Source organism: Ahaetulla prasina, chromosome 13 (genome assembly GCF_028640845.1).
Source record: "Ahaetulla prasina isolate Xishuangbanna chromosome 13, ASM2864084v1, whole genome shotgun sequence".
NCBI lineage: Eukaryota > Metazoa > Chordata > Lepidosauria > Squamata > Colubridae > Ahaetulla > Ahaetulla prasina.
In genome coordinates this window covers 907,728-924,447 of record NC_080551.1, presented here as the reverse complement: position 1 = coordinate 924,447, position 16,720 = coordinate 907,728, and the positions used below count along the sequence as shown (strand labels likewise).

Here is a 16,720-nt window from a genome sequence, read left to right as displayed (position 1 = left end):
CCCTCAGAGCTTGCCAGTAGCTATGCTACCGTGACTGCGTGTAAGCTACCAGGAGTCTAAATGGAGACGGTGGGCATATGACGACTGTAATTAAAAAATCCATGAAAAAACAATGGCAGGTTTAGACAACCCTTTTAACCTAGAGTAGGGTCCTATTCAGCCTTTCACAAGATAGATGTTTTCATCACAGAAAAACTCCAGGAAGGGCTTCCATAAATTGTAGCAGTTTTTTCAAATTCCCCACACATGACCTCAAATGTCTCAGAGGAAAATGTATGCAATGCTGGCACGTCCAGTGGCTTCCATGTGAGCACAAAACCTGATGGTGCAGCTTTTGCTCATCTGGAAATCCCTGTAAAGGTCCCCAAGAGTTTAGGGCTGCTACTGGCCATTTAATGTCCTTGGGGGTTTCCATAAAGTACTTGTGTGGGATTTATAAATGCAGCTTTGTGTAATAATGTGTGCTAGATGCAACAAGCAATGCTTCTCTAATGCGACTCCATTCCAAAGTTACTGAAAGGAAATCTGGGAGGAGTCAGCTTGCCTCATCAGGCATCTCAGCTTCCCCGTTTCAACTGGCTCACCTTGTTATCTTTGGCCTCCACCTGCTTGGCAGACTCCTGGATCCTTTTCTGTAACTCCACAATAGTGCTCAGAGACTTGTCACACCGCTCTTTCTGGTCTTTGATTTCCTGCTCAATGTTGACATTTCTTGGCTGAAGCAGCTCCTTCTCATCCTTCAAGGATGGGTCCTCTGCATTTGCCTTCAGCGAATCGTGCTGCAGCTTCTCCATCTTTTTAGTCAGCTCAGCCAGTTTCTCAGCCATGCTGCTCACCTGGCCTTCCAGCCTGCTTCTCATCCTCTTGTGCTCCGATGCCTCCACCACCTCTCTCTTCTCCAGCTTGTTTAGTGCTTGCTTCGTGCTCTGAAGTTCAGACTGCAGCTGGGAGACCTCTTCTTTTTTGGTTTGGTTTTCTTCCTCCTTCTCTCTCAATCCGGACTGGAGAATTGCTATTTCCTTCTCTAGCCTTTCTTTGATTTGGGAGTGTTCTGCCAGAGGCATCGAGGTGTCCTGTAGATGGACCAGTTCCTGCTGCAGCTCTTGAGCTCTCTGCAGTTCTTGCTGGTTTCTGGTCGCCTGGCTATAGAGTTCTGCTTTCAGGTCCTCAATAGTGCAGTTGAGCTTCCTCTCCAGGGCCTCCACCTGCTCCAGAGGAACATACTGGCCCTGCAAGCGGCTCTGCAGGAGGAGCACCTCTGAGCGCTGCCTGGCACTCTCCTCCTGAAGCCCCTCCTTCTCTCCCGTGACCTCCGCAAACTTTTGCTGCAGCTCCCTTAACTCCTTGTTCAGGCCATCCACCTTGCTCGCCAACATTCCCTCCATTTCGTGATACTTCTCTGCAAGGATATAGTTTTGTTGCAGATCAGTTTGGACAGTCAGGATCCCAGCTGTTAACTTTTTAATTTCCTCCATGTGTTTCTGGATTTCTTCCTCTTTGATTCTGAGCTGTTCCCCCTGCTCCAGGAGCTGGCTTTTCAGCTTCATCACAGTTGCCTCAAAGTCCCGCTTCTTTTCATCCAGACTGGCAAGGGGAGCATATTTGGACTTGATGCATTCTTGAATCAAGTCAATCTCTTTCTTCTGGGCTTCAATTTCTGCATGCAATTGGGCCACTTCTTCTTGCTTTTCTTGGTACTTTGCCAGCACTGCAGAGTTGTTTCTCTGAAGGTCCTGAATATTTTTATTCAGAGCAGCAACTTTACTGTCGTGGTCTTTCGTACTGAGATATTCAGCCTGCATTCGACTTTGCAGCCCCCTCAACTTCTGCTTCAGTTCACCGTTCTCCTCATTTACTTTCAAATATTCCTGCTTCACCTCTTCCATCTTCTCTTTCAGGTCTGACAATTCTTCACCTGTTCTTTCCAGCATGATGTTCAAGGCAGTTTTTGCCTCTTCGTGAGTTTCTAAAGAGACATACTGCTCCTTCATGACATCTTGGAGAGCTGCATTTTTAGTTACCAATTCAGAAACTTTGGCCTCCTCTTTTTCATATCTTTTGCTAAGTTCACTAAGCTGCTTTTGCAAGTCTGCCAAGGTAGATTTTAAGATTCCTATTTCCTTCTCATGCTTTTCAGGAGGAATGTAAACTGTCTGAAGCTTACTGACCTTCTCCTGCAGGCACAGCTTCTCTGCTAGTAGTTTCTCTGTTTCTCCTTTATACCGGTGATATTTTTCAGTGGTTTCCGTCACCTTCTTGTTCAGCTCTCCTACCACTTTCCTTGTGTCTTCAGTGATCTTCAAAGGAACATATTGGGTCTTCATTTCACCCCTGAGAGTCTCCATCTGCTGCTTTAAGAGGCTATGGTCCATCTGAGCCCTTTCTACTGCCTTCTGCAAGGCTTGGTTTTTCTGTTTCAGTTCCAAATGCCCCTTCTCCAGCTCACGGGCCCTTTGCTCATATCTGCTTCTGACATGCTTATGTTCCTCTGGCTTCACATAGTGAGCAAACTGAACTTTCTGCTTCTCAAGCTCCGTCCTTAGATGCTGAACTTCTATGCACAGCTTTTCACGCTCTTTCTCCAACTCTGCTACCTTCCAGTCCTTCTCATCAATTTCATTGGACAGAGAACTCTTCATCTTTTCAAATTTGTTAGCCAACTTCACTGCAGCTTCCTTCAGCTGTTCTTCTGCCTCAGAAAAAGTCCTCTCCCTTTTTTCACGTTCCACTTTCAACATGCCAAGTCCTTTCTGCAACTTTTTGTTTTCCTCCACCAGCCTTGCTTCGTCTCGTCTGAATTCTTCCACTAATAGCTCATTCTGCTTCAACTGATTCCTCAACTTGCCCACTTCAGCTGAAGCTCCCTCATACTTAGCCTTCATGTCTTTCAGCTGCTCCTTCAGCTCCTCAGCCACCTTAGGGCTACCTGCAGCAGCTTCATTTGTCAGGTGATCCTTCAAGGCAAGAAAGTGAGTCTGCATCTGCTTCACTTTCCCTTCTGAATCAAACATTCTCTTCTGCACATCTTTTAAAGCATCTTCCAGTTGTTTTATCTGCTGATCCGACTCTTGCTTAATTCTTTCACACTCGGAGACCAAGGCTTTGCATTCTGCAGTCTTGTGGGACAGCTCTGCCTGAAGCCTGCTGAGGTCACCTCTTGCTGCCTCATAACAGCTCTTGATGCTGCTGAGCTCTCGCTTGAGAGTATCAGTCTCTGAGGTGCCACATTGTGTTGGGCTTAAGAGCTCCAAAGGCCTCACCATTGATCGGCTCTGGAGATTAGCAGGCGCCAAAGTAAGGGTTTGCTTTAAATAAAACAAAAGTATTCGTTAAGTTTCATACAATCATTTCTATAAAACAATAACTTTATCAGTTTTTTTATGTAAAAGGAAAAGCTAGTTCTAGTTCTAGTTCAGCTATGGTGTTTTAAATGCTACACTCCCAATTTCATTCCACAATTTTTCAGATTAAAAGGCAGGCCAATGTTGCTTAGAAAAATGGAAATATGATGACTTGTTGGATCACCAATTATACTTAGGATAAAAAGTAGAAAATAGGTGTAAGGACATCCTTCCGCTAACATAAATGTATTGCTTCTAAATTTTACTAACTTGGGAGATTAAAATAGCATCCTCATTTCCAGATTTAAATTGTCAGCAATTCCCCAGCTCAGAGAGAGCACAAGTGGCCCAATGTCTGCAGCCAATGGCCATGAAAAGCATTTGGGAAAGGTTTGGAGGCTGCAGCGAGTGGGGCCACAATGGAAAAGAGACAGCCTAGATCAGGGGTATCAAACTCAAGGCCCCTGGGCTGGATTCGGTCCGCGGGAGGCTTAGAGCTGACTCATGGGGGTGCCCTGGAAACAGCAAAGGACCAGTTCGCAGTGCCTCTGCCAGTGAAAACGGAGCCTGGGGGGCCACGTGCAGCCTCCCTGAGAACTATTTTCACTGGCAGAGAGTTGCAGGAACCTGACGTGGCCAAAAACTGAGCCTGGGTGGGCCACGCACGTCCTCCCTCGGCTCTTTCCACTGGCAGAGGGCTGCAGGAGGCCATTGTGGCCAAAAACGGAGCCTCAATGACTGATGTCGAGCTGGCCAGGCCCATTCCAGCCACGCCCCCTGGCCAGGCCCAACCCCCAGTCCCATGAGGTCAAACACAGCCTTGATGCAGCCCTCAATGAAATCGTTTGACACCCCTGGCCTCGATTATGTTCCTTTTTTTTCCTGAAGAGGCCTTATTTTTAAATAGAATTAAACCAACATTTCAGTGCTATTTTTGTGGTGAAGCTATAGTTTTTATGAATTCCCCACCTCAAAAGGGCAGAAAAGCCAATTGTCGATAACCACAGTTGCAGGGAGAGACCAACAGCAAAAAAAAAAAAAAAAGGCAGGGGGAAGAGGGCAGTTTTGGGGGCATGTTCTTGCTTCTCAAAGCCCCAGCCTCCTCATGGGTGGAACTACAGGAAGCTCTGCTGAGGAATGCGGCATCTCCAGGGGGTGCCCAATAATAGTTGCCAAAGATGGATTGTACTTGGAAAGCAAACTGGAGTTCCATTGGAACCAAGAATATTCAGGTACCTGGGATCCTGCAGAATAGCCTGGGTCCATCATTAGTACATTTTCTTTCCCTTAAGAGAAACAGAACACGTTCCTTCTTTAATTTGAAACAAATGTCCACATATTATATTTTCAAAAAGAAAAGAAAATCAAACACATACACTGGTTGCACCAACAATTTTGAAATGATATTCCATCTCTTCAGATGCACCAAGTATTTCCATATGCTTGCACACACATTTGGGAGGTGAAAAACACAGTACTAATTATATTAAGCTTATTAAAGCAATATTAATACTCTAGCGCTGGCTTTATACAGAAAAGTTGTTACCACAAACATCCTGGCAATAGTAAGCTATTGCTATTGTGAGATATAAAATATTATTTTATTTCGGCTACAGGTGACAGATCTGCAAATCAAGATAGTTTAGCAGTTTCAGAGTGGAATCTCCTCTGAGACTCCAAGTATGAATGGCTACTCTAAAGTTAGCAGCTAAAACCAGATGGATTACATCCCAGGGTTTTGAAAGCGCTATCAGATGAGATCTCAGAACAACTTAACCGTATCTTTCAAAGCTCCTGGAGCATCAGAGGACTGGAAAAGAGTTGATATGGTTTCAATCTTCAAAAAGGGAACAGGTGTGGATCCAGGAAACTACTGACCAATCAACTTGACACTAATACCTGGGTGAAATCCTAGAAACTATTGATGCAATTACTAAAAGCCAACATGGGTTTTTTAAAAAAACAAATCATGCCAGATAATGCTGTTCATGGCTGAACAGCAGTATTTGTGAGAGGGATCTAGAAGTCCTAAAGAATAATCAATTAAATATGAGCCAGCAATGTGCTGCAGCTGCCAAAAAAGCCAATGTAGTCCTCCTAGGATACATCAACAGAGGAATAGTATCAAGATCACAAGAAGTCAGTGTCACTCTATACTGCACTGATAAGACCACAGTTGGCATTCTACATAAAGTTCTGGTCCTCTTGATACAAAAAAGATGTTGAGACCCTAGAAAGAGTCCAAAGAGCAATAAAGACAAAAAGGTTAAACCGAGTCCAACGAAGAGAAAGATTATCCACATGATAGCAGTCTTCCAATATCTGAGAAGTTATCGTCAGAAGAGGAGGGTCAACATATTCTCCAAAGCACTTGAGAGCAGAACATGAAACAACAGGTAGAACATCATTAAAGAAAGAGCCAACCAGAATTAAGAAGAAATTTCCTGACAGTGAGATGGCTTGCCTCAAGAAGTTGTGGATGCTCCATCACTGGAGGTTTTTCAAGAGGAGACATGGAAAGAAGAGAACACTTTCTTAAAATTGAGCTAGCATGGTGTGGCATTTGAGACATTGCACTAGGAGCAGGGAAGTCCAGGTTTTTGTTTCCTTAGTAAGACCACACCTGGAATATTGCCTCCAGTTTTGGTCACCACATTATGAAAAAGACATTGAGACTTTGGAAAAAATGCAAAGAAGAGCAACTAAGTTGATTAAGGGTCTGGAGACTAAAATATACAACAAACGTGTCAGCCGGATCTCCAGCATGGGTTTCTTCAGTGTGCTTGCTATCAGCTGCAATAGTAACAGGGACTGGGGCCTCAGGGATTTGGGATGGAGAAGTGAGCTGGTGTAGTCCCATGAGAACTGAAAGGGAGGTTTACACACATGAATTATGGCACTGCTGAGTGGAGTTGTTTACACTTCCTCAAGGTCAACCATCCTAAGACTCCAGATGGGAGAAATACCTGAAGACGGGCTTTTTCACAACATCATATTGGACATTGATTGGACCCCCAGTGCTGGACCCTGGGGGAAGGGATTTGGGGTGACTTAAATCTGTAACTTTCAAGTGTTTTGAATCAGATCTTGCCTCGTTTTCGCTGCTAACATTTCAAACTTAGTAAAAGTACCTCTTCTCTTAAATCAATGGAGTTAGAGGTTTTCTTTCTTGAGTTTTGAATGGAGGCAGGCCTGACAGAATGGTTGCAGGATTTGGGTATGGCCAGTCTAGAGTAAAGAAGGATTAGAGGTGACATGACAGCAGTATTCCAGTATTTGAGAGGCTGCCACAAAGAAGAGGGGGTCAATATATTTTCCAAAGTACCAGAAGGCAAGACAAGAAACAATGGATGGAAACTAATCAAGGAGAGAGGCAACCTGGAATTAAGGAGAAATTTCCTAACAGTGAGGACAATTAACCAGTGGGACAGCTTGCTTCCAGAAGTTTTGTGTGCTTCATCACTGGAGGTTTTTAAGAAGAGACTGGACAGTCACTTATCTGAAATGGAAGCCTTGCTTACCTCCACATACACAAAACAGATTTCACAAGAATCATGAACATCAACATTGAGGGTGAAACGTTCCTCCAGAAAAGAGGCAGAGAGCAGAAGATAAAGGAGGCAAGGAGGGGGGAATATCATATGGTGTTAGAAGAACTAGCCTTCTCTCAACTCTTAAAGGTACAAAATGCCCAACTCTGGGCTATCTGAGCATCTTCCTGTTGTCCATCCCTTGGGAGGCTTCACCAGAATCTGATTGCAATGGGCACATCCATATTCCATCTGCACATGGACTCACTTCCACTGAGAAGCCTACCAAACCACATCTCCTCAACTTGCCTCCCACTGCCTGCTTACTGAAAAAACCCCACACATTGTTTTGGAAGAAGTCTGCTAGAAATTCATTTGCTTCCTGGAAGACAAATGACTGGAAGACAAGGATGCACAATTACAGGCTGCACAAATAAGCTGCACAAATAAGCAACTGCAAAACTGTACAGAAAGACTGCCTGGCATGCTGAAGAAAATATCAAAAGCTACGTACTGTTATTAAGGTTGCTTCCAGATCCGGCATGGTCACCCTGAAATCACAAAAAACAGGCATGGTTTCGTATAGCTAATTGGCTGCCAATCAGGAGCTTTAAATGAGACTTCTTTCCTTCCTTAAAATTCCTTCAGAATTACCAATGATAAAATTCAAAGTAAAATGTACAGAACTTTCATTCATATCAACAAAATGTATGTACGAGATAGTAGCACACAACTAAGCTCTCTAACTAGATCAAGAGAAAGTGCGTTGGTCCTACCTGACACGCTCCTTCTCGTTTGGTGGAGATAGCATCCAGGGATGGATTAACTTTGTTTCCTTGCTGATTGGACTGTCTGTTTGAAGCTGTGAGGACACACCTCCTCTACTGACAGTCCCCAGCTTTTGGCGAAGGTGAAGCAACAGACTCGATGTGTCATAATTGATGGATCAAGCTCTTGTACCCAGGACCAGATGGTCTCCAGAGCAGGGCTGAATGCTATCTCCACCAAACAAGAAGGATCCTGTCAGGTAAAACCAACACCCCTTCTCCATTATAGGTGGAGATAGCATCCAGGAATGGGACATACCAAAGCTGGCTGCCTTATGGGTGGGCTGCAGTCTGGTCCTGAGCCCCCGATTCCACTTGCACTCTCTGGAGCATACGTCTGCTGAAGGCCACCTCAGCCAAAGTGATTTTGTAATGCCTAATGAATGGGGACGGGGAGGACAGACTTCTTCAATCAAAGCCTGTGTCACCCACACTGCAGTGGTGACTGCGCTCCTGGTGCAATGGGCCATCACTCTCAAAGGCAATGGAACAGCCTGGACCTCGTAGGCCTTGGTGATACACGCCCGAATCCACCGACCTACTGTCGACGTGACCTGCCTGCCAAGTGCAGTGGGCTGGAAGGACACAAATAGTGATTACGATATCCAAAATGAGGAAGTCCTTTTAAGATTGATTGATTGGTTTGTTTGTTTGTTTGGATTTTATACCGCCCTTCTCCCGAAGGACTCAGGGTGGTTTACAGCCAGGTAAAATAGAACAAGAATAAATACAAGATAAAAATCATATTTAAAAAACTTATTAAATTGGCCCAAATTAAAATATCATTAAAACAATAAAACCCCAATTTAAAAACTAAAATCCTACGCCAGTCCTGCGCAAATAGATAGATATATCTTAAGCTTGCGACGAAAGGTTCGAAGGTCAGGAAGTTGGCGGAGTCCTGGGGGAAGTTCATTCCAGAGTGTGGGAACCCCCACAGAGAAGGCCCTTCCCCTGGGGGTCGCCAGCCGACATTGCCTTGTGGACGGCACCCTAAGGAGTCCCTCTCTGTGAGAACGCACGGGTCGGTGAGAGGCAGTCGGTGGCAGTAGGCGGTCCCGTAAATGGCCCGGCCCTATGCCATGGAGTGCTTTAAAGGTAGTAACCAGCACTTTGAAGCGCATCCCAAAGACCACAGATAGCCAGTGCAGCCTGCGCAGGAGTGGTGTCACATGGGAGCCACGAGCGGCTCCCTCTATCACCTGCGCAGCTGCATTCTGGACCAACTGGAGCCTCCGGGTGCTCTTCAAGGGGAGCCCCATGTAGAGAGAATTGCAGTAATCCAAGCGAGAGGTAACCAGAGCATGAGTGACCGTGCATAGGGCATCCCGGTCAAGGAAGGGGCGCAACTGGTGAACCAGGCAAATCTGGTAAAAAGCTCTCTTGGAGACGGCCATCAGGTGATCTTCAAAAGACAGCCGCCCATCCAGGAGAACGCCCAAGTTGCGCACCCTTTCCATTGGGGCCAGTGATTCGCCCCCAACAGTCAGCCGCGGCTGCAGCTGACTGTACCAGGGTGCCGGCATCCACAGCCACTCCGTCTTGGAGGGATTGAGCTTGAGCCTGTTTCTCCCCATCCAGACCCGTACGGCTTCTAGACACCGGGACAGGACTTCGATAGCTTCGTTGGGGTGGCCTGGAGCTGCGTATCATCAGCGTACAGTTGGTATCTCACCCCAAAACCACTGATGATCTCACCCAGCGGCTTCATATAGATGTTGAACAGGAGAGGCGAGAGAATCGACCCCTGCGGCACCCCATAAGTGAGGCGTCTCGGGGTCGATCTCTGCCCCCCTGCCAACACCGCCTGCGACCGGTCAGAGAGATAGGAGGAGAACCACCGATAAACGGTGCCTCCCACTCCCAAACTCTCCAACCGGTGCAGCAGGATACCATGGTCAATGGTATCAAAAGCCGCTGAGAGGCCTAATAGGACCAGGGCAGAGGAATAACCCCTATCCCTGGCCCTCCAGAGATCATCAACCAACGCGACCAAAGCCGTCTCCGTACTGTATCCGGGCCGAAAGTCGGACTGGAATGGGTCCAGATAGACAGTTTCATCCAGGTATTGGGGTAGTTGACATGCCATCACACTCTCTACAACCTTCGCCACAAAGCGAAGGTTGGAGACCGGACGATAATTTCCTAAAACAGCTGGGTCCAGGGAAGGCTTCTTGAGGAGGGGTCTTACCACCGCCTCTTTCAAGATAAATGCAGAGAGCCCTCCTTACATCTAAGGTGTGCCACTTCTTCTCTAGTGCGTGGACAGGTTCTGGGCAGAAATTCAGTAGCACCAACTCCTGGGCCCTATGGAACTAGGAGCTCACTTTGGGGGCAAAGGAGGGGTCTAACCGCAAAACTACTCTGTCTGGATGAAAAATACAGAGGTCCTTCCTCACAGAGAGGGCTGCCTGTTCCAAGATCCACCTGGCCGATATAGCAGCATCAGGAATGCCACCTTAAAGGTAAGAAACCACAGACCAGCCGATCTTAACGGCTCAAAGGAGGCCCCGGTGAGAGAGTGCAAGACCTTGGCCAGGTCCCAGGTAGGGTACCTGTACACCACCGGCGGATTTAAGTTGGTTGCACCCCTTATGAATTTGCACACCGTAAGATGTTGAGAGAGAGACTGTAGTTTGCCACAAGTCAATACTGAGGACAGTGCCACCACCTGTCGTCTGATAGTATTAGGGGATATCCCTTTATCAAGCCCATCCTGTAGGAACTCCAGGATCTGGGCAATCGATACATCCATAGGGTCTGCCCCTGCCTTGACACACCAGACACAAAAAGCCTTCCACATGGCATTATATATGCAGTTGGTGGAGGGCCTCCTAGAGGCCTGTATTGTTTGAATAACCCTGGTGGAAAACTTGTCTTTTCTCAATCGCCAAGTGGTCAAATGTAACCACTGATGGTCTGGGTGGATTAAGGCCCCCTGGCTGAGGTAGATTTTGTTGTGAGGTATTCTCCACAGCCGGGCTACTGACAGGTTGACCAGGTCAGCAAACCACGGTCGTCTGAGCCAGTGAGGTGCTAAAAGAAGGACCTCCGCCCTCTCTGAAAACATCTTCCTGATCACCTTTGGGATAAGTGGAAGAGGGGGAAGGCATACAGCAATCCTGGAGGCCACTGACTGTGGAGACCATCGACCCCTTCCGCCACCGGAGTTGCAAACCGTGCGAAAAACCTGGACAGCTGGCTGTTGATTGGAGTGGCAAATAAGTCCACGACCGGGAGGCTGAATCATTCTGCAATTTTCCGGAATAGAGAGGGGTACAAGCACCACTCTGCTTGGTTGAAGGAAGCCCTGCTGAGCCAGTCCGCCTGTACGTTGTCAACTTCAGAGATATGTTCTGCTCTGAGAGAGAGAAGGTGGCTCTCTGCCCAAAGACCCAATTGCTCGGCTACCTGCATTAGGGATTTGGACCAGGTCCCCCCCCCCCCAGCGGTTGATGTGTGCCTTGGTGGCCACCTTGTCTGTTAAAACCAGAATAAGCTTCCTGGAAACCATCTCCCTGAACTGCCTGAGGGCGAGATAGATTGTCCTTAGTTCCAGCCAGTTTATGTTGTGTTTCCAATCCTCCTAAGTCCACCGCCCTTGAGCCATCAAGGACTGCAGGTAAGCCCTCCCCCCCGAAGATGCTGGCTCCCATTGTGACAGTCAGGTGGATGGGTTCTTTGAAATGACAGCCCTTGATGATGGCTAGGGATCTCCACCAGCTGAAGGACCGGATCACCTTTGGGGGAACACGAACCTTGGCTGCTCCTGCCGGACCTCTGATAAGGCAGGAGAAATAGATAACAATGTAAATATAAGCATGTAGAGGATCGATTGAATAAGAACAGAGAATATATATTTATGTCGATACGGCAAGCTGTAAAATAATATATGATGTAGTTCTGTTCTCTGGAACCCCAAGCCGGAGTCCGCCGAACGAAAGGTAGGAGCGGAAGAGCGAATGTTTCCTCGCCTGGAAAAGGACGGTAGAACCTTCCTTTTGTCCTTGGACTCCACTAAGACGGGGTCCAAAACAACCCCCAACAACGTCTGTCCCCTGAATGGGGCTGAGGCTTGCGGAGCCAAAGCAGGCGTTGGCTAGCTACCGAGGACACCATGGCCTCAGATGCATACTTGGGCACATTGAGAGTAGCGTCCACTGTAAACTCTGCTGCCACTATAAGCTTATTGATATCTTGGTGGGTCTGAACATCCCCAGCCAGAATGCGGTCCTGCATCTGGCAAAGCCAGATCAGTGAAGCCCTGGTAAAGAAGGAAGCCGCTGCTGAGGTTTTGATAGCCCAGGCATTCGCCTGGTAGCCTCTCTGAAGGGTCTGCTCTGCCCTTTTTTCCTCTGCCTTCAGGGTCTCCTCTGGATCACCAGGTAGGACAGATGGGGAGGATAGGGCCGCCAGTGGTGCATCTTGAGTGTCTGAAGCGCTCAGTCCAGTTCTGGACCCACGCTATAAAACTTCCTCTCGGAAGATGGCGGGTTGGCACTAATGCCCAGAGAGGCCTTTGGACCACATCCAGGAACAGTTTAGACAATGGAATCACCTCTGCTGTAGTAGCTGGCTCCAAAAATAGGGACTCATTGCATCCACTACAGGATCTTGAACTACAGGATCCATCCCCAGGTGGACCAAAGTCTTGGCTGTGAAGAGTAGGGATTTAAATAGCGAGAATTGGAACCAGAGCTCACAAACCAGAACGCAATAGCTCTGAAGCCTTCTGATTAACCAGTTCTCCTTTCTGAGCTCCTGGAAGTCCTGGCTGCTTGGGTTCAACTGGAGCATGAAGCTCCTATGGTTTTAGAGTGCCAGGGTAGCTGCATGGAATCACCATGTGTGCGCACTAACCCCACAATCACCTTGTTACCTGGGAGGCTCAAGGTGAGGAATGGATTGGCTGCTTTTAGCCTGAACAGAGGAGACTGTAGAAAGAAAAGGCCAATTTCTTTCTGAAGGGCTGTCATACAGGCAACTGGGTAGAATTGATCCAGAAAATAGGCAAGAAACAGTGGTTTAAAATACAAGAAGTAGATTTATCAGGAAAAAAAATATGTAACGGCAGGAGCCATTCAGCCATGAAACAGAATGCTGGGACGGGGGTGGGGTAGACTCTTCTTCACTGCAAGTTTGAAACCAAAGTCATCTGTTGAGGATGCTGTAATTGTGGATTCCTGCAGGGGATCATATTAGATGATCTCCTGGATCCCTTCCAACCCTTACATTCTGTGATTCTCTCACACACCATCATTTCCTTCCTCTCCCCCATCCCCACACATTCTGGTTCTGCAAAAGACCGCTAGAAATCAAGACTGCCTTCCAAATTAAGGGACATTACCTCATGGAACCTGAGTTTTGACTTCAGAGCTTCAAGCATTCGCAGACTCTCTTCTTGTTGCTTTTCCTTTGTGGCCAGAAGCCTCCTCAGCTCATCTTTCTAGAAGATAATATACCTTTATAGATTTGATATACACAAATATCCCGCATTGTGCAGCAGTCAATCAGGCTAAAGTTACTTGAGACTTAACATATGCTGCCATTACATAAATCCTGGTGTGTCAGCACAATCAACCCAAAATGTTTTTAAAACACCCATTCCCACTAATTTATGATTTTAGATCTTTTGGGCAATTATCCAAGGAGATGGAAAAATGTTTTCCTTTCAAGTTAATGAGAGTGAACAATAGAAAGAATTTCCTTTTTTACCTCAGTTTCAAGATCATCAGCAACCATTTGCTCCTAAAAACAGAACAGTACACATATTCAGATATTTGAAATTATTGTTTCTTCTATCATTCATGAATGGCTAGTGCTATAATTCACCTGGCAAAGGATATTTTCCCTCTGTATTTCATATATTGTCCCAGATTTGGCCAAAAAATATTCTCTACACAGACTTCTTCTGCCTTGCATTCATACCCCCACAAAAATAACCACAAGTTACTGATCCAAGATGGCGTGCCAAAGGCTGCCTCCGTGAAATGCTCTCTAACGGTTTCTTTATTTTTAATTATTCTCTACGACTCAGTATAGATTTCTTACTCACAAAACCATCTGCTAAGAATTAAGCAACGTTTCTTTAAGAAGCAATTTTCTGTGACACACATCCCACCCCGTCTTTACAAACGCGGAGGAGATTCTAACACAAGAAGAAGCAATTTCCCCAGCGCTATGGATTACCAAGAAAACCAAACAAAGGAAGTGGAGACGAGGTAAAAGGGTGGGAATTTTAATCAAGCTAAGAAAGTAGGGGAAGCAGAACTGCTCTGCCTTTGATCTTCCTGATAAATTTACATTCACCTGCTAACAAGAGGGATGAAAGTAGCTTCTTCTCCAGAAACACTACACTACTAACCAGAGCATATAAAACATTTGCTAGACCAATTCTTGAATACAGCTTGCCTGTCTGGAACCCATACCACATTTCAGACATCAGTACAATTGAACCTGTCCAGAAATATTTTACAAGAAGAGTTCTCCACTCCTCTGAATACAACAAAATACCTTATGCCACCAGACTTGAAATCCTGGGTTTAGAAAACTTAGAACTCTGCCGCCTTCGACATGACCTGAGTTTAACTCATAGAATCATCTATTACAATGTCCTTCCTGTTGAAGACTACTTCAGCTTCAATTGCAACAATACATGAGCACACAATAGATTTAAGCTTAATGTTAACCGCTCCAATCTTGATTGCAGAAAATATGACCTCAATAACAGAGTTATTAATGCTTGGAATACACTACCTAACTCTGTGGTCTCTTCCCAAAATCCCCAAAGCTTTAACCAAAAACTGTCTACTATTGACCTCACCCCATTCCTAAGAGGTCTGTAAGGGGTGTGCATAAGAGCACAAGTGTGCCTACCGTTCCTGTCCTATTGTTTCCTTTCATTATATCCAATTAATATAGTTATTACATACTTATGCTTATATATATGCTTATATATTGTATAGTTATTTCATGCTTATGCTTATATATACTGTTGTGACAAAATAAATAAATAAATAAATAAAATAGAAATACTACTTTTAAACAGATGCAACTCTGATTTTCACAGTGCAGCTGCCCTATGCTTTATTGAAATCTGGTTACATGATGATATTGATGATAACAGCATGCAAATTCCAGGGTTTCAGATATATACAGCAGACAGAATTGCAGAATCATCAGGTAAAAAGAAAGGAGGAGGCCTATTCTTATATATCAACAACAGCTGATCTCAGGATATAACTATAATATATAAATTCTGTGACGAAAACTTAGAGTCTTTACTTATCAACTGAAAACCATTTTGTTGTCCACGTGAGTTCTCCTCATTTCTACTAATTGCTGTTTATGCCCCCCCACAAGCCTGTGTAAACAAGGCATTACAAACTCTAGCTGACCAGATTATGGAGGCTGAAGCCAAATATCCTAATTCACTGGCCATTATTTTGGGAGATCTAAACAAAGCAAACTTAAGGAAAGAGCTACCAAAATACTTTCAGCATGTCAATTGTCACACTAGAGGCAAGAATACTTTAGACCACTGCTACACAACACTAAAAGATACTCATCGATCCTTACCACGAGCAGCTGTGAGAAAGTCTGATCATTGCACCTTGTACCTGCTTACAGGCAAAGACTTAAAACCACAAAACCAACAATTAAATCAGTAAAGATCTGGACTGAGGAGGCAAAGTTAAAGCTATAGGCCTGCCTTGATTGCACTTTTGGAATGTTTTTGTGATTGGTAGCCTCCGCATGGAGCTTTTGGCCGCCTCTCCAGGAAGCTTTCTCGCTGAGACAGGCAGACAGATGCTGCGCACACTCTTACCTCCCTCGCGCTGCGTGCGGGGAAAATGGGAGCTCCGCTTCAGCTGCCAATTGAAAACAGCACTGAGCTGCACAGAGTGGCAAACTCCGAAGCTGAAAGAGGCGGAGGAGCAGCAGGGCTGGTATCGGAGTCAGTCAGAGGGGAAAGGGCTGGTGCCACTCCCCGCTACAAGTGCAGCGTCCATTTGCCTGTTTTGGCGAGGAAGCTTCCCGGCCACTCACTTCAATGTAGCCGAGCCGTTCTCCATGAAGCAGGCACCCCTGGGGCTCATGATTGGCAGCCTCTACATGGAGCTTTTGGCCACCTCTCACCAGAGCATAGCAGCTGCCTGCTCCTCCCTCTCTGCCTCCTGCCCGCCCTCAGCCCTGTAACGAAGTTTGGGAAGCATCGGGGAAAGTTTGTGCGCCACACTCGGGGCAGGAAAGCAAGCCGCCACTGTCACCAGCATCGTGGAGAGCAGGCCAGCCAGGTCAGAGGAGACCGCCCAACCAGCTCCCTGCTCCTCCGGCAGCTCTCTTCTTCCCTGGAGAAGGGATGGCGGCATACAGCGAAAGTGCTCTCAGCCCCAACAGGGAAGTTCCTAATCCACAGTGTGCTTGGGCTCCTCTCTGCTGGGAGCCACAGGCTGCAGGAGGAAGGGCAAGAGCAACTGGCCAGCTCAGGTGCACGGGGCAGCATTTGCTGGCTGGGCAGCTGGCTGCCCTGCCTGCTGCTCCTTCCCCGGCGTTGGCTTGGCCGACGGTGCAGCAGCAGGTGTGACGGGGGTCAGGTGACAAGCCCAACTGCAGGAAGTATAGTGGTGGGGGTCGGGTGGGGGTGCCGTGCTGAGCCAGAGAACAACAGTTCCCAGCGGGGAAGGAGCCCAGGCAAGCCATGCGTTCGGAGCTCACTGGCTGCTGGTCCGCCAAAGCCCCAGCAGAGAGGAGCCCAGGCAAGCCACACGTTCATAGCTTCCCCGGCAGGGCTGAGAGAGCAACCATCAGCCAGGGAAGGGCAACTCCTAGTGGGGAAGAGTCCAGCAAAACCGTACGTTCAGAGCTTCCCTGGCAGCGCTCTCGGCCTTGACATCTCGGCAGCGCCATGTGTTGGCTGGGGAATGGCTGTTCCACCAGGGAACAGGCCAGTACCTAGTTATCCTCCGATAAGAGGTATGTCAGCTCACTTGGAAAAAGGTGCATTTTGGGGGGGGGGCAC

At 46.8% G+C, this 16,720-nt stretch overlaps 1 protein-coding gene across 5 annotated transcripts in view; it reads right to left on the bottom strand.

Annotated features, from left to right (window-relative positions):
• UACA (uveal autoantigen with coiled-coil domains and ankyrin repeats) overlaps positions 1 to 16,720 on the bottom strand; it is a 64,496-nt gene that overhangs the window by 7,678 nt on the left and 40,098 nt on the right. For all 5 annotated transcript variants that reach the window (XM_058156146.1, XM_058156143.1, XM_058156144.1 and 2 more), the window contains exons 12-16: positions 13,414 to 13,446; positions 13,046 to 13,144; positions 7,386 to 7,422; positions 4,578 to 4,627; positions 585 to 3,305 (exon numbers count right to left, since the gene is read on the bottom strand). In XM_058156146.1, the coding sequence (XP_058012129.1) occupies positions 585 to 3,305; positions 4,578 to 4,627; positions 7,386 to 7,422; positions 13,046 to 13,144; positions 13,414 to 13,446 (2,940 nt within the window). The remainder of the gene's footprint in view (positions 1 to 584; positions 3,306 to 4,577; positions 4,628 to 7,385; positions 7,423 to 13,045; positions 13,145 to 13,413; positions 13,447 to 16,720) is intronic.